The 18,987-nt window shown below is 41.2% G+C and overlaps 1 protein-coding gene across 8 annotated transcripts in view; it reads right to left on the bottom strand.

Moving 5' to 3' along the window:
- The window catches only part of kiaa0232 (KIAA0232 ortholog), a 128,478-nt gene that overhangs the window by 38,995 nt on the left and 70,496 nt on the right, over nt 1-18,987 (bottom strand). For all 8 annotated transcript variants that reach the window (XM_072584060.1, XM_072584057.1, XM_072584059.1 and 5 more), the window contains exon 4: nt 6,758-6,827. In XM_072584060.1, the coding sequence (XP_072440161.1) occupies nt 6,758-6,827 (70 nt within the window). The remainder of the gene's footprint in view (nt 1-6,757; nt 6,828-18,987) is intronic.

Below are 18,987 nucleotides of genomic sequence, written 5' to 3'. Positions count from 1 at the left end.
GGAAAAAAATGGAATTGGAAAGGTAGAGCGATGAGGGTACAAAATCTGAGTTTGATGATAGAATAGATAGGCCACATGAAATGAAAAGGTTACGAGAGTGACACAGAGAACAAGAGAGCGAGACACGGAGTGAGACACACAACACACACACACAGACAGACACAGAGGGAGAGACACAAACACAGAGGGAGAGACATGCACGAGGGAGAGACACACACACAGAGGGAGAGGAAGAGAGAGAGACACACACAGAGGGAAAGCGAGAGGGAAAGAGACAGAGACACAAGCGGGCGGGGGGGGGAAGAAGGGAGAGGGAGAGAAAGACACACACAGACACAAGGGGAGAGAGAGAATTATGCGATGCACCCACCCACACCGCACATGCTATGCACCCTCACACACACCCACCCACCTCGCATGCGACATGCACACACATTCACCAAGTGTGCGATACACACATATACTCACACCCATACCCAGTTCACGCGGGCACACACACACATCCACACCCCGAGCGCTCGACATACACACAAAAACACAAAATACACCCACATCAAGCACGTGCATACACACAGACGCCGAGCATGCAATACACACACATACCAATACACCCACCCACACCCAGAGTGTGCGACACACACACCCATACCCCGAGCGCGTGACATATGCACACACAATCCACCAACCCACACCGAGCGCGTCTCTCTCACACCACAGCACATGGCGCGTGTATACACACACACACACACACACCCAAACCCTGATCATGCGGCACACGCACACACACCCACACACTACATCCACCCACACACACCCACACCCCTAGTGCTCGACACACACACAATACACCCACAACCCGCACGTGGCACACACACACCAAGCACATAGTGCGTGCACATACACACCCTGAGCGTGTGACACACACTCAGCCCTGCAAACACACCTCCGAGTGCACAACACACACACCCAAGCGCGTGGGACCCAGACACACACCCACGCACAGCGTGCGACACATGTGCATACAGCACGTGACACACACAGAGCGCACAATGCACAGTGTGTGGCACACGTATGCACAGAGTGCAACGTACACATGGCATGACAGAAACAGAGCGACAGACAAACAGACACAGACACAGGCAGAGACAGAATCACAGAGAGAGAGAGAGAGAGAGAGAGAGAGAGAGAGAGAGAGAGAGAGAGAGGGAGAGAGAGAGAGAGAGAGGTGATTATGCTCAGATCAACATGACAATATTACTGATTACATAGCTTACATAGGTGAAAATATAAACAGAGTCAAGTCATATTTTAGGACCTGGAACTCTCATCTTGTCTAAGAACTATAACGTTTGAAACAAAAGACTGGTGTGTGGGTGCACAATCCATGGAGTTTTGACAGATATAATATTATGGTAGTCACACTATAGGCTACATTTATTGTGAATCTCATTCAGTGATGCAATGCCCAGGATGCACAGGAACATGATCACTGCAAAGTGACAACAGCAACTGACAGGAACCTCATCATTTTCTGTGATCTTACTTTCTGGGGTTTGCAGCCCACACATTTCCAGAGCTGACCAGTCTAATCAACCTCTCTGTTCAAACAAAAACTCTCCGGTTGTGGATCTGAGAAGCTAATAATTGTCCATTACTAGAATGCGTACTACACAGGTTTTAAACTCTGTTTGGCACTGTGCCTGTGCACTTCTATCCACTGCTGTAAATAATGGCCAGAGAGCTACTCTATTTGGGAGGGAAGCTCTGCCTCATTCCCAGTCTTTTCCCTCATCCCTCCATCTGGAACAGCCATGATGGTTGCCATCTGTATACACATAAGTGCTGATGATATGAAACACTAACACCGATGACAGATGTGTAGGCACTTCCTACAGCCTGTTGTGGGTCTGCAGACATCAGAGTCTGTTTTTGTGTATGTTGTCATTTTGGTGTTCATAGCAATTACCCCACATAACATGCAGGACATTGCTGCAGAATACATGAGCATCAAGCAAGGTGAAACATTACTTTTTAAAAACAGTGGCTCCAGGTAAAGCACTGTGCTTAAAGCTGAATAAATTCTCTTTTGGCTAAAGGATTTTTTAAAAAAAACAGAAAACTACAAATTGTACAAATTGGAATACAAGTGATGACAGTGAAGTCAAAATAGGAAGGAGAGGTGAAACGTGGCTTAAATTTGGTTCTGGGAGTAAACTTTTAATTGACTTTAGTACTTAAAATCTGTGCTCACCTTCTTCCAACAGAGAACTGACTAGGCTGTGTTATTAATTCAACAAGATGTGGAGGGAAAGGCTTAATGGACAATGAAGGCCTAATTCTACTTTATACTTAGCTGTACTAGTTTTTCTTCCTGAGCTTTCCAAATAAAATATCGCCATTTTTGTCTCATATTTCAGAACTCTTTCAGGATTTAAACAATGCATTAGATGAGTTAAATAATAGAAAATTGTCAATTATCCAGGAAAAAGATTTCAGCAATGCCTGATACTGTGTTTTTTCAAATGCTGCATTTTGTTAGACATTCTCATATATAGCACCTAAATAGATTCTCAGTGATGGATTGAGTATTGTACCAATGTTTCACCATCTTTGATAGTACATTTTTACACCATTATTGTGAAACTAAATTAGCAGTATAACAATAAATTTACAATCCATGGTCTTATTACATATCATTTCCATAAATTTGCTTGACAGATGCAGGTCTCTTACAAATAACTTTGCAAGTTCTGGAGGGTCAGTTGTAGCCATAAGCAGGATCTTGTATACAATATTTGACTCAATGTTCCTTCTAAACTGCAAGGATGCATAGCAATGTGAAAGCTCATGTACATGCCAGCCCCAAATCTTGCCTTCTAAATTGCCTTTCAAAAGCATCTGCAAGTCCCTGCAAACTAAATATTTATAAGGTGCTTTACCACAACTGCCAGATATCAATTTGTGGTCTTGCAACACAAGAGGAGGTAACAATTGCATTGTGCCTTTTGTATGATATATCTGTCCAACCTTTCAGCTGGCAAATAGTTTACATTTCAATGAGGCAGGTTAAAGCAATTTAATTTCTCAGACAATCCAACAGAATACAGAACAGCTGATCAACTCATTTAGATCTCAGTCCAACTTTCCTTACTGCAACAATACAAAACAATATACTTGTGCACATGAGTGCAGCAGCTTTCTTGACAAAAATAAACAAACGTAAAGCCATGCTACTCACCTTCCAAGCTTGGCATAAAACATGGTCCTTGCAGCTGTCTAGAATCCTGACCAGTCATATTTGCTTTAATGCTAACTTAATCCACGTCCACAATCATAGAACATAGAAAAGTACAGCACAGAACAGGCCCTTAGGCCCACGATGTTGTGCCGAGACTTAACCTACGCACCCCTCTACTCACTGCTACCCACCTGCATGTCCAGCAGTCGCTTAAATGTCCCTAATGACTCTGCTTCCACCACCACAGCTGGCAATTCATTCCATGCATTCACAACTCTCTGCGTAAAGAACCTACCTCAGACGTCTCCTTTATACCTTCCTCCTAATATCTTCAAACTAGAGGTTCTCTTACCAGTCAATCCTGCCATGGGGGAAGTCTCTGGCTTTGACTCTATCTATTCCTCTCATTATTTTGTACACCTCGATCAGGTCTCCTCTCTTCCTCCTCCTCTCCAGAGAGAAAAGTCTGAGCTTATTCAACCTTTATTCGTAAGGCAAGCCCTCCAGTCCAGGTAGCATCCTGGTAAACCTCCTTTGCACCCTCTCCAAAACCTCTCTATCTTTCCTGCAGTAGGGCGAACAGAACTGGACACAATCAATCAGAGGGAGGGAAGGGAGTATATAGGATCATGGACTCCCAAATACAATGGATGAGTTATTAAGCAATTTCTCTGAGTAGGCTAACAAATTGCAACAGAAAATTCTGGAAATATTCTGCAGGCCTGAAATCTGTCCATACAGCTTATTTAAGTGATAGTTTTCAGCAAAATCAGCCACTAGGTGCCTTCAGCAAATGCCTATTTAATATAATATGGAAAAGGTTTGTGTAAAGATTTGTAGCTTGGGTGCCGGTTTTTGTAATTGTGGGTATATTCGCCACGCTGGGAAGTTGTTTGATGATGTTTCATCCCCTGTCTAGGTGACATCTTCAGTGTTTTGGAACCTCCGTGAAGTGCTGCTGTGTTGTCTTGTGGAATTTATTTGGCTCTGGCTCTGCTACTTCCATTTGTTCGTTGTAGTGGCCAGTATATTGGGTCTAGGTTTATGTGCTTGTTGATAGAGTCTGTGGATGAGTGCCATGCTTCTAGGAATTCTCTGGTTACCTTCTGTTTAGCTTGTCCTATAGTCATTGCGGTGTCCCCGTCGAATTTGTGGTCCTTGTCATCTGTGTGTATGGCTACTCGGGACAGATAGTTATGGCGTTTAGTGGCTAGTTGGTGTTCGTGGATATGGATGATTCAACAACCAAAAACATGAACCGATCAATGGAACACCTATGGGCTCACCCACCTCTGGGCTCAATACAGAAGCAGTGATGCAAAGATTGGAACAAACAGCCCTACTACAAATCCAACCTCAACTCTGGATCAGATATATAGACAACACTTTTGTTCGCATGAAAAGAACAGAAAGAGAACGCACACCAGATCATCAACACCATAATGATAGGGATCATTTTACAAGCTATGAGGAAACCAACAGTCAACTCCCATTCCTAGATGGGATGGTACAAAGAACACAGAACAGTGAATGCACCACACAAGTGTACAGGAAATGTACACACACAGACCAAGTTCTGAATTAGAACAGCAACCACCCTAACACGCACACACAATAGAAGCTGCGTTAGGACCCTGTTCAAAACGGCTACGAAGGGAAAAACAACAACTCTGCAGTTTTTGCCAAGAATGGATACACCCACAACTTCATCCGCAGCTGCTTAACAGACAAACGCCACCATGGGGACATGCCACGACCCAACTCACTAACCACGCTACCTTTCTAAAAAAGAATCTCTGAACTTACAGTCAGACTTCTCCGACCACTGGGATTCATGACAGCCCATAAACTGAAAGCCACGCTCAGACAACAACTCATCAGGCCAAAAGACCCAGTACCCATCAGGTGCAAGACTAACATAATTTACAAGATTCCATGCAAAGACTGCATGAAACACTATATAGAACAAACAGGCAGTCCACATCCACGAACACCAACTAGCCACTAAACACCACAACCAGCTGTCCTTAGTAGCCATACACACAGATGACAGGGACCACAAATTCGACTGGGACAACACGACAGTCACAGGACAAGCTAAACAGAGGACAGCCAGAGAATTCCTAGAAGTATGGCACTCATCCACAGACTCCATCAACAAGCACTGACCTAGACCAATATACCAGCCCCCACAATGAACAACCGGAACTGGCAACCAGAAGCAGCAAAAACAGAACCAAATAAATTCCGAAGAGACAGTACAGCAGCGCTTCACAGGAGGCTCCACAGGATTGAAGATGTTACCTAGTCAGGGGACAAAACGTCTGCAAATCAACTTCCCAGTTTGGCGAACATACCCACAATCACAATAATATGGAAAAGGTATAAAGAAGCCCATAGATTCTGGTTATGTGAAAACTGTTTATTTTTGTTGTACAATACCAGTGAGAGATGGTTTAGCACCAAACTGAAACATAAAATTCTTTGGCAGATTTATACTGGGAGAGTCTTTTCCCTGATTGAGAAGTTCAAAATTAGAGGTCACTGTCTCAGAATAACAGTTCAGCTATTGTGAATGGAGATGACTATGTTTCTTCAATCAAAGGATTGCAAATCTTGGGAATTCCTGAACAAAGAGGTCTGTGAATGCTGTGGATATTGAATATGTTTATAACTAATCAATAGATTTTTGGATTGAAGTGAATTGAGGATAGGACAGAGTTAAGTATAAAATTAGCCCAGCAATGAGAAAAGGTCAAAGATACTGAACTGTACATTCCTGTTCCTCTTTCTTACGTCCTTTAGTCTTTGAAGAAACAATTATAAGGTTGCACAAATATATTTTACTTCAATCTAGTTGATTTTGATCTGGCTGATGTAAATTCCAAGAACAACCTGCCATTAGGCTTCATTGATAGTCAATTACTTGAAATAACAATTCTGTAGCATCATATGCTTTCCTGGTCTGTAAATCTAAAGAAAATGAATGCCAAAGAACTCCAAATTAGCATCTCTATCAACAACTAAAAACGGAGATCGACTAATATTTAAACAAATATTAGAAGTTATCAAAATACAATTTTAATGCATCAGGAAAATCTAATTTCTTCCCCAATTTAAAGCCTACATTTGAATTTTGAGAAGAAGGTCAGAATTCCATCTCAGCGAGCAAACCTATCCAGAACCTCAACCTAAGCTACAAATCTTCTCAAAACTCGCTAAGGTCAGTATTATGAACAGCCAAACAGGTTGGAAAGAAAAACTTGAATAAAATGTCAGTCTTTTGTTTGTGAACATGTGAACATTTTATCCAAGTAACCAAGACAAAAAAAACCCCTTGATGTTAGCTTTACAGTGGATTCAGGTTTTCAAATCTTCTGAAACTCTGCCAGTTTGGAGGTTTGCCATGTGACCTTTTGGATTCAGACCTTAGGTGTGCCCCCACCCCCCCTTGTAGTCTTCACATAACCGCAATAGTGAGTACTCAAAAGCATGCCATTACTTTTAAACTAAACATACCTTTTTGCTTATTCTGCAGTTCTTTCAATTTGGAACAAAGCTCCTCTACTAACGTCTCAATTCCAGAAGTCTAAGAGAAATAAAAAGAAATACAACGATCAAACTCAACTTTACATCTGATACAAATTTTAAATTTACGGAGTATTATTTCCTGAGAATAAATAATGTCGTAACAACTGAAAGTAAACTTGATGCATATGGTGCAACAGATGCTTTTAGTCAAAATGAAATTCCCATTCAGTTTGGTTTGAAATGTTCATTCACAAAAGGACTACAGATCAATGAAGAAAAATTAATACCAATCAGCATCTACACAGATGTGGTTAGATTTCATAGAAATTCTTCACAGTATACTTGAATACCATTTTAAAAAGTGAATTTGTGGAATTAATTACCTCCCAACATTGTAAAATTCATTACTTCCCAATTTTCACAAATGAAGAGACTGGAAAAATATGCAAGGTCACATTCCTTAAAAGGCACTCGACATGGTCAAGTCTTGCTCTGGACTGAACTGGTTGACTAGAGAAGGTAGCATAAACGCCTAACACAAGAGCCTAGTGAAGGAACCAAATCAGAAGGGAAGTTTAATTCTTCTTAAAATAATTAAACAGATTATGTAACAATAAAATCACAGAACCAAAAAACTGATAGAGAAACTGACAAATTTTGAAGACCAGCATCACCAAACCTAGAAATGGCACACATGACAGCACAGATACACACATCACCTTGAGCTTAAAATCATGAAATCAATGTTTAATGAAAACAACACACTTCCCATGATAGGAATCTCACAGACTCTTCAAGGGAAATCCTCAAAAGATTGAAAAAAAATAGCTATTGCAGATGTAAAGTCAGCAGCTTGGTCCAGATGGCAGCAACTGTCCCTCAGATTCAGAAGTTTGTGAACTTAGTTCTCAACTCAGCCTTGAGCAAATAAACTTGGTTAACAGTGAAATGAGAAATGTGTAAAAGCAACAGAAAACTAACGCATGGTCAGAGGTGTCAACCTTGATGCAAAAGGTCAAACTTCAACTCTTTTCCTCTCTACAGATGCTGCCAAACCTGCTGAGTTTCTCCAGCAATTTCTGTTTGTTTCAAACTGAGGTCTATCTACCCTAACTGACATCAGACTTGAAGTAGAATTTTTTGGCATCCTGGGATCAAATTCTTCTGAATCAGCACCCTAAAATCAGGCTATGTGGATAATCATCTGAATGCTTTCTGCAAATGTCATTACATATGAATTGATTGTAAGTACAGTAACGGCATTTCAAACACTGGTTAAGACATTTTCTAGATAGAAAAGGTACTAAATCAACTTTTGTGAAATTAGACTCACAACATGATAATTTCATTCATACTCCTAGTGATGAGGTTACTTAAGTGTTCAAATTGAGGATCCAAAATCCTACAGAGTCCATGTGACTGCATTGTTCCATCTATTCAGGTGGTAGTCATTACAGCACAGAAGGCCATGTCGCCCACCAGGTCCATGTTGGCTTAGGTAGAGCAATCCAGTCAGTCCTATTCTCACACGATGTCTGTCGTCCTGTGTGCTCATTTCTTTCAAGTGCTCATCCAATTTTCTTTGGAAGCCACTGATGATCTCCATTTCCAGTCTGGTCTTTAACATTCAATGCATTAAAAGGTGGTTCTTCACATTTCCTCTGTAGCTACTGCCCAAAATTGCAAATCTGTCCCTAAGTTTCTGGTCCTGACAGCATCAACCAACAGCCTCTCTTTAGCTACCTTATTGGTTCAGATAGAGTGGATCGGTTAGAGAGACAGAAAGAAGCGATGAGGAATTTGCAACAGCAACAGTATGTGATGAATGGCAGTTATAGAAAGGGGGGGGGAAGTCTCAGATACAGTCACATAGATGGGTTAACTCCAGGAAGGGTGAGAGAGGTCAGCACCTAGGGCAGGAGTCTTTTGTGGATATACCCATTTCAAACAGGTACGCTGTTTTGGAAAATGTAGGGGTGATGGATTCTCAGGGGAACGTAGCACGAATAGCCAAGTTTCTGATATTGAGACTGGCTCTAAGGCGACAAGGGGTACGTTGGCTTCCAAGAGATCAATTATGTTTGGGGATTCTGTAGTCAGCAGAAAAAAAGCAGAATGGTGTGTTGTTTCCCTGGTGCCAGGATCAAGGATGTCTCAAAGAATTTTGTCAGAGGGGAGAGGGGCCAGCAGGAGGTCATTGTTCACATTGGAACCAATGACATTGAGACTCTGAAGGGAGATTAGAGTGTGTTAGGCAGAAATTTAAAAAAGGAGGTCCTCAAGGGTAGTAATATCTGGATTACTCCCAGTGCTATAAGCTAGTGAGGGCAGGAATACAAAGATAGAGCGTGGCTGAGGAGCTGGTGTATGGGAAAAGGATTCACATTTTTGGATCCTTGGAATCTCTTTTGGGGTAGAAGTGACCTGTAGAAGAAGGACGGATTGCATCTAAATTGGAAGGGGACTAATATACTGGCAGGGAAATTTGCTAGAACTGCTCGGGAAGATTTAAACTAGTAAGGTGGGGGGGTGGGACCCAGGGAGATAGTGAGGAAAGAGATCGAACTGAGACGGGTACAGCTGAGAACAGAAGTGAGTCAAACAGTCAGGGCAGGCAGGGACAAGGTAGGACTAATAAATTAAACTGTATTTATTTCAATGCAAGGAGCTTAACAGGGAAGGCAGATGAACTCAGGGCATGGTTAGGAACATGGGATTGGGATATCATAGCCATTACAGAAACATGGCTCAGGGATGGGCAGGACTGGCAGCTTAATGTTTCAGGATACAAATGCTACAGGAAGGATAGAAAGGGAGGCGAGAGGAGAGGGAGTGGTGTTTTTGATAAGGGATAGCATTACAGCTGTGCTGAGGGAGGATATTCCCAGAAATACATCCAGGGAAGTTATTTGGGTGGAACTGAGAAGTAAGAAAGGGATGCTCACCTTATTGGGATTGTATTATAGACCCTCCAATAGTCAGAGGGAAATTGAGAAACAAACTTGGAAGGAGATCTCAGTTATCAGTAAGGATAATAGGGTAGTTATGGTAGGGGATTTTAACTTTCCAAAGATCGACTGGGACTGCCATATAGTGTTAAAGGTTTAGATGGAGAGGAATTTCTTAAGTGAGTACAAGACAATTTTCTGATTCAGTATGTGGATGTACCTACTAGAGAAAGTGCAAAACGTGACCTATTCTTGGGAAATAAGGCATGGCAGGTGACTGAGGTGTCAGTGGGGGGTCACTTTTGGGCCAGCGACCATAATTCTATTCGTTTTAAAATAGCGATGGAAAAGGATAGACCAGATCTAAAAGTTGAAGTTCTAAATTGGAGAAAGGCTAATTTTGACGGTATTAGGCAAGAACTTTCGAAAGCTGTTTGGAGGCAGATGTTCGCTGGAAAATGGGAAGCCTTCAGAAAAGAGATAACAAGAATCCAGAGAAAGTATATTCCTGTCAGGGTGAAAGGAAAGGCTGGTAGGTATAGGAAATGCTGGATGACTAAAGAAATTGAGGGTTTGGTTCGGAAAAAGAAAGCGTATATCAGGTATAGACAGGATAGATCGAGTGAATCCTTAGAAAGGTATAAAGGAAGTAGGAGTATACTTAAGAGAGAAATCAGGAGGTCAAAATGAGATTAGCTTTGGCAAATCGAATTAAGAAGAATCCAAAGGGTTTTTACAAATATATTAAGGACAAAAGGGTAACTAGGGAGAGAATAGGGCCCCTCAAAGAGCAGCAAGGCAGCCTTTGTGTGGAGCCACAGAAAATGGGGGAGATACTGCAGGGAAATAGATGGTGACGTCTTGCAAAATGTCCAGATTACAGAGGAGGAATTGCTGGATGTCTTGAAATGGTTAAAAGTGGATAAATCCCCAGGGCCTGATCAGGTGTACCCGAGAACTCTGTGGGAAGCGAGAGAAGTGATTGCTGGCTCTCTTGCTGAGATATTCGTATCATCGATAGTCACAGGTGAGGGGCCAGAAGACATGAGGTTGGCAAATGTGGTGCTATTGTTTAAAAAGGGCAAAGACAAGCAAGGGAACTGTAGACCGGTGAGCCTTACCTCGGTGGTGGGCAAGTTGTTGGAGGGAATCCGGAGGGACAGGATGTACATATATTTGGAAAGACAAGGACTGATTCGGGATAGTCAACATGGCTTTGTGCGTGGGAAATCATGTCTCACAAACTTGACTGAGTTTTTTGATGAAGTAACAAAGATGATTGATGAGGGCAGAGCAGTAGATGCGATCTATAGGGACTTCTGTAAGGCATTCAACAAGGTTCCCCATGGGAGACTGATTAGTAAGGTTAGATCTCATGGAATACAGGGAGAACTAGACATGTGGATACAGAACTGGCTCAAAGGTAGAAGACAGAGGGTGGTGGTGGAGGATTGTTTTTCAGACTGTACGCCTGTGACCAGTGGAGTGCCACAAGGATCAGTGCTGGGCCCTCTACTTTTTGTCATTTACATAAATGTTATGGATGAGAGCTTAAGAGGTACAGTTAGTAAGTTTGCAGATGACACCAAAATTGGAGGTGTAGTGGACAGCGAAGAGGGTTACCTCAGATTACAACAGGATCTGGACCAGATGCGCCAATGGGCTGAGAAGTGGCAGATGGAGCTTAATTCAGATAAATGAGAGGTGCTGCATTTTGGGAAGGCAAGTTTTAGCAGGACTTATACATTTAGTGGTAAGGTTCTAGGGAGTGTTGCTGAACAAAGAGACCTTGGAGTGCAGGTTCATAGCTCCTTGAAAGTGGAGTCTCAGGTAGATAGGATAGTGAAGGTGGAATTTGGAATACTTTCCTTTATTGGTCAAAGTATTGAGCACAGGAGTTGGGAGGTCGTGTTGCGGCTGTACAGGACATTGTTAGGCCACTGTTCGAATATTGCATGCAATTCTGGTCTCCTTCCTATCAAAAAGATGTTGTGAAACTTGAAAGGGTTCAAAAAGGATTTAAGAATGTTGCCAGGGTTGGAGGATCTGAGCCATAGGGAGAGGCTGAACAGGCTGGGGCTGTTTTCCCTGGAGCGTCAGAGACTTATCGAGGTGTACAAAATTATGAGGGGCATGAATAGGATAAAAAAAGGCAAAGTCTTTTCCCTGGGGTCAGGGAGTCCAGAACTAGAGGGCATAGGTTTAGGGGGAAGAGGGGAAAGATCTAAAAGAGACCTAAGGGGCAACTCTTTCACACAGAGGGTGGTACATGTATGGAATGAGCTGCCAGAGGATGTGGTGGAGGCTGGTACAATTGCAACATTTAAGAGGCATTTGGATGTGTATATGAATAGGAAGGATTTGGAGGGATTTGGGCCGGGTGCTGGCAGGTGGGACTAAATTGGGTTGGGATATCTGGTCAGCATGGACGGGTTGGACCGAAGGATCTGTTTCCATGCTGTACATCTCTATGATTCTATGATAGATGTAAAAATCTTGTATGTCTCTATCAAATTTTTCCTAAAGCCTATTGTCAAGAACCAGATGCAATATTCTAGTGGTGACTTAACCAGAGATTTGCATATTCTCTCTTTGATGCCTGATAGTGTCTTTTGGAAATCGACAGAAATTACCATCTTTGCTACAATTCAGGGGTTGGGGATTGGCAGAAGGATGCTGAGAGAGACAGATCTAATCACCACTGGTATGTAATTGGTTTAACCACTGATTACATCTGCTTAACAGCATTAAGTATTGTTGGGCCATGCACTCCTCTGCCACAGCAATCACCTACTCCAGGATCATCCTGAAAGATAACCTCAGGCTTGAGTAGAAAATGGCTGATCAGTACATACCAGTGTCCTATTTATCCTGCAGTGCCTTGTCCTATATCAAAGAAATTCACCCCTCACTTGCCAGTGGGTTCCACGTATTTTCAGAAGCAAGCCTACAACTGTATGCTAACAATTCAGAGCCACAGAAGAAAACGGTTTGGACACAGGCCTTAAAAGCTACAATCTTAGTTTAGAACATGGTTGCCACCAAAGAGCCTTGCTGTAAACATCTGGTTAAAAAGTGAACATAAGGACACTAACCATACCTGACTACTTTAACTGATGTACATTCACCTATGCCCTCACATTTTATATGCTTAGTGAATTAAAGTAAACAAATTACTTATAGTTTTTACAAGGTCTTAATTACTTGACTGAACTTCCAAGCATTTTGCAATGCAGTGTCAGCATCAACACTATTTTGGTGAGCCCTCTCACTAAAAATATTAAGCATATATTTCAACTCATGCCTTAAAAGATTAATTAACAGAACTAAGCAGTTTCAATCTCACTGGAAGTCATACACAAGAGATGATTGCACACAAAATGCGATTTACTAGACCAGCTGTTCAGATACTTAAAGTTTTCAACAATCCAGAAATCAGAAATAAAAGGAAAATAAAAGGAAAATAAACTTATTGTACAGCATAAGTTTAACTGAGTAACTCAGTTACAAAAAGAGAAAGGAACTTGCATTATTAGATTAGATTACATTACATTACAGTGTGGAAACAGGCCCTCGGCCCAACATGTCCACACCAACCTGCCGAAGCGCAACTCACCCATACCCCTACATTTACCCCTTACCTAACACTACAGGCAATTTCGCATGGCCAATTCACCTAACCTGCACATCTTTGGACTGTGGGAGGAAACCGGAGCACCCGGAGGAAACCCACGCAGACACGGGAAGAACGTGCAAACTCCACACAGCCTGAGGCGGGAATTGAACCCGGGATCTCTGGCACTGTGAGGCAGCAGTGCTAACCACTATAATTTGTTACATTTTAACTGGCAGGCCAAACATTTAATTTCAGTGTCCTTTGTGAGCACATGTCCTTCCACAGAATTTCTCTTGTACCCATTCAACACAAGCATGTCAAAATTACGAGAGAAATATTGCCCTTGTTTCTATTTTTATCAGCTGAACTAACTGAACATCTACTGATGTGTACAACCTAACTAAATATCTGTATCACGCTTCCTTTGAAGGCCTTTGACTTCAAGCCACACAGAACTTTGTCCACATAATTTCAAGTGATTACATTATGTGCCCATTCATTACAAAATAATGAAGCTGAGAGAAGATAAAAGACTACAACAAATGACAGAAAGATAGAGAATGAGAAAGAAAATACCAACACTTTACCATCCTGCTTTAGCAGGTAAAAGTTTGCGTGCTCTATGCTCTGCATTTCCTCTTACATCACAGTATTACTATCAGCTGACAAGCTGCACACTGAGTCACAGCAATCCAGTGCAGCCAGCTGTATCAAAAATAGATCACAGCACAGAATGCCAAACCTCAAAGGACTAGTTATTCCACTTCTCGTTAGCAGTCGGTGAAGCTGTACTGCTTACTCAGATGTTAAAACATTTTTAAACCTACACATAAACAGTGTTGATTTGTTGCCACATTTGATTAAAACAATTTGCAGTGTCATAATCTATTACTTTGCTGTATTTGCTGCCACAGCTCCTTTCACAACATGCATACATTACTGGCAGGTCACTGGCCTCAAACGAGACCAGATTTTCGGCACCATATCTCTTGTCAATGTGAGCTTACGGATTCAATTCCTTGAAGTTTGCTGCTTGTTTACTTTATAAGCTGCTTCTTTAAACACTAAGTTTTATATCCAGCTACACTAGTTCTCAATCTCTCCATTAGATATTACCTAATCCCCTTCTTTGAGGATCTACCTATTGTCAAATACTCTAGTTAAATACCCTCCAAGAATACTCTTGGATGGCAGGGAGCTTTTGCACAGGCTGTGAATATTTAAATCAGCAAACCTCAAGCCTGATCGAATCAAAACCAGAAACTGAATAAAGGATGAAATCCTGCTCCATGTCAGTATTCCAATCGCTACACCTAAGAATCACTTCACTTTATACTCCCAATTTATAAAAATGATAGGAGACAAGTTAAAGACAAAGGCAAAGGAATGTCTCCATGAAATAAAGAACACATATTTGTGCTTAACATTTTAATACATTCAACTGTGCGATTGGTCCCCAAAGAACCAAAAATCCCATCAAATAAAAATTACATTTGATTATTCCCAGATGTCTTCATTATTATAAAATTGAGTACCCCCTCAACTTAGTGAGCAACACCAAGAGATACCATTAATTATAAACAAGTACTATTTATGCCATTCACTTCCTATCCACATTAACATACTAGCTGCACCACAATTTGTGTCACGCACTCTAGATTTGTATTTGGAATAGGAAAGCTGCATGTCAATATTCTGATAATGGGAAGCCCTAAATCAGGATTTGACTGACAACTTCCATCAATACAATTTCTGAAGACCTCCTAGACTCTCAGCAATATCCAGTATTATAATGTTAGCTGATGGTAATACTGAACAAGTCAGATCCCAGAATGAAATATGGCTTGATAGATCAAATGGCCCGATATATCAAATGTTTTATTTTTGCTAGTTTAATGTGGTGGTCAATAACTGAGCACATTCAGAACAAGCTGCTAAAATACTTTCTAACAGAAGTTTATTACCTGGGAAAAGCACAAACTATTTTACAGAATACAAGAACTATTTCAAATGATCTTGTTACAAATATCAGAAATAAAGATCAATTATTTTACACACAACAATAATCGGACAGAGTCAAACTTTAAAGTGAAAACAGGGTAACTCATCGCGAAAGTATCTTGTTCAGTGGGCACAGCTATACAGTATGTGGTATCTTTCCAGTGAAACTCTGCATTCAACCGATGTCATCTTAGTGAGATGATAACTCTTCCCGGGATCTTTAAACTGCTAATATAGCTCCCGATTTCTTAACATGGATTGCTTGAAAAGTGTGCGCTTTGGGAGCTTTTACCTCACTGACGTTAGCTACTCAGAACTTCTTTTCAGTCCAAAGTGCTTTGGAGACTGCTTAACTAATAGCCTCTTTTATGCCTAGATGTTCTTGTCTCTCTCTTTTAACTTCAAAGAATGAACCATGTGAACTTCTGTGAAAACCTAGTACAAGTGTTTTTACAAAATTACAATGCATGGTTTGCAGAATCCCTCCAGAAAGTTTCATCTTCTACAAGTGAAATTTCACAAAATTCCTCGCTTTTGAATCACACGCTTTTCAAATGCTCAATAAAGAACTTTTCAGCTTCTGGCCTTTTCCTGTCACATTTCAGCTTCACATTTGTATCCCCACATAACTTTTCTGAAGAAATTACTCTCGCTGCAGTTTTCCTGGTCAATGGAAAACTTGCCTGAGAAACCATGGCAAGATCAGTTTCTCTTTTGGCTATGGCTCAGGCTGAGATGGAGTCCCTAGTCCTGCTCCTTTCCTGAAAAAAATGGTGCCACACCACTGATTAGAAATGTTTTCAAAGAAATCATTGACCCGACTATTCGCCTGGTTTGGTTTAAGCTTTTTCCTAGTTCTGGAGCAACTTGGCAAGTTTCTACCAACAGCCATCCAATCCATTTCTCGTGACAGCCACCAACCCTCACCTTTCAAAAGCCTTGACTGATTAAAAAACTGTTCTTTGTTCCTCCCCTTAGTCTGTCTCTTGGACACTTGGTCACTTAAAATATAAATGGTCCCTCAGTTCAGTTCACTCAGACCCCAGCTCACCCTTGGTATTTGGTTAAGTCTCTGGTTCCTCCAATTAAATATTAGGAAAACTAATACTATTGCCTGGTGTCAGATATGCCATACCTGATTTAGACTGTTCACAACTTTATACTTGACCTCAGGATAAGCTTCTGACCACCTACCTGTTCTATGTTTAGGTCACCTTCGTCCAACTCTACAAATTCTACCTACGTCTCCATTTATTTCTGCCTTCGTTATTTCAAACTTTACAGTTATCATGCATTGACTACAGATCCCATGTTCCACTTTCTGTAAACATTAAATCATTCACAACTCTGTCATGTTTGATGCATTGGTACTATCGTCGTAAACTTACTGTATTGATCGAGAGGCACAGACTTATGAAATCAAATTCATGGCAGTTTGAGGAAGGTCAATTCAGTTAATTAATAAATCTGGAGTAAAATACTCATCTCCCCAATAAGACAAAACTGTGCTGAAATAAAAATCAGATTTGCTTTACTGATGTCCTTTCGGAAAAGGAATTTCTCATCCTTACATAGTTTGGTCCACATCTGACTCCAGACCCAAAGCTGACTACTTTCCCTCTGAAATTGCCAAACAAGTCATTCAGCTCTGCCAAGGTACAACAGAAAAATTGTGCTGGGTATATTCAAGACGCAACACAATGACATTACTGTGCCTTTAATAGGGATTTGTTCTGTCCTCTTTCTCTTGCCACAGTGGTGCAAGGTGCAAGAACATCTGCTTCAGAAGCAGTGGGTACACAGCTTTCAGCTCCTGAGTATTTTTAAAAATTAGATAAAAGAAGCAGGAGTGCATGAAGTCATGCACTCCAAGACCCAGCAAGGCTTTCATTTTGATTTTCAGTAAGTGAGGTTTCTGCTGCTGTTGCTAACAGGTTGGGTTTTCTGCTACGAGTCTTAGACAAGAGGCTTTATCTTAGAAATAAAAAGAGGTGGACTGTTTCTTTCAGTATTTTCTTCTGCTGGACTAGAGTGAGAAGACAGCTGTGTGAATAACACTGTTTTGCTGAATTTGCCTTTGCCTAGGGTGTGTTTATGGGATGCAGCTATATTGGAACAGTTAACGATTAATAATAAAATAATATTAAGTATTTCAAAAATGTTATGCCAATTTCTGTTTCTTTATTCTTACAATACAGTTTAAAAAAAGTGTTTTACTTAAAATCTAATAGTGACCCATCGAACACAGCACCTTATCTTTGCCTGTAAATAAAACAAAAAAGTTAGGATTTCAGCTATTGCCTTGCTGTATTTTGAGAGGATTGGTCCATAACATCACAATCTCAATTAGAGATGGGCAATAAGTATTGGCCTTACATGTGCTGTTCACATTCCAATAATGAATTTTTAAATTCCTGATAATTCCTCACCCCTAGGCTGGCTGACCAATACTGGCTCCCATTTAAGCAATGCCTCTATTTTAAAACTCTTCTCATTGTCCTCAGATCCATCCATAGCATTGTCTCTCCCTAGCTCGAAATTTCATCCTGGTTCATAATCATTTCCTCTGAACAACATTTATGCTCCTATACAAGCTGGCACTTTTAAATCTTTAATGTCATGCAGGAATGTCAAAGGCTTGCACACTATTAAAAGAGAGGGGAAAAAAGGTACCATTGTCCAAAACTTGCTGAGATATTTGTCATCCTTCGATTCTGGATGTGAATATTCTGGATTCATTATTCCATCATTGTCGGTCCCACCTTCAGCTTCCAAAACTGAGTTCCACAGTTCCTTCACAAAAACATTTGCTTTCCTCTTTCAACATACGATTCAAAAACAAGCTTCAAAAATTTGCCCTACATCACTTTACATAGTTTCTAAGATCTTAAAGCTTTGGAGCAGATGTAAACGATTTTGCCAATCAAGTGTGCTCTGCCGTTCAAAACCATGGTTAATTCTCAAGTCCATTCTTTTTGCCTTTTCCCCATAATTCTCAATGCCTTTACTGATATCTCAGCCCTCAACATACCAATAACCCAACCTCAACAGCATTCTGCCATAAAAAATTCCACAGATTGATTACCCTCCTAATCAGTTTGAAATGGGCAACTACTTATTCTGAGATTGTGCCCTCTGGTCCTAGACTGTCCCACAAGGGGAAACCAACTCTCCACGTTTACTCAGTGGTGCACTTAAGAATGTTAAGTCTCATCAGATCTTTCTTGCATTCTGCTGAACTCCAATGGATACAAGTGCAACCAATCAACCCCTCAAGAAAGCCACACCATACCCAGAATCAAAAAAGTGAAGCTTAGATCACAGGATCCCTACGGTGCAGATGGAGGCCATTCGGCCCAGAATCTGCACCAACCCTCCAAACAGCATAGCACCATAACCCAACAATACTATATTTATTACAGCTAATCCACCTAGTCTGCACATTGCTGGACACGATGGGGCAATTTAGCATGGCCAATCCACTTAACCTGCCTATCTTTGTACTGTGCTGAAAATGTGTTGCTGGAAAAGCGCAGCAGGTCAGGCAGCATCCAAGGAGCAGGAGAATCGACATTTCGGGCATCAGCCCTTCTTCAGGAATGAGGAAAGTGTGTCCAGCAGGCTAAGATAAAAGGTAGGGAGGAGGGACTTGG

Source organism: Chiloscyllium punctatum, chromosome 14, assembly GCF_047496795.1.
Source record: "Chiloscyllium punctatum isolate Juve2018m chromosome 14, sChiPun1.3, whole genome shotgun sequence".
Lineage (NCBI taxonomy): Eukaryota > Metazoa > Chordata > Chondrichthyes > Orectolobiformes > Hemiscylliidae > Chiloscyllium > Chiloscyllium punctatum.
Note: the sequence above shows the minus strand (reverse complement) of the source record. Positions and strands in the feature narration are given on the sequence as shown.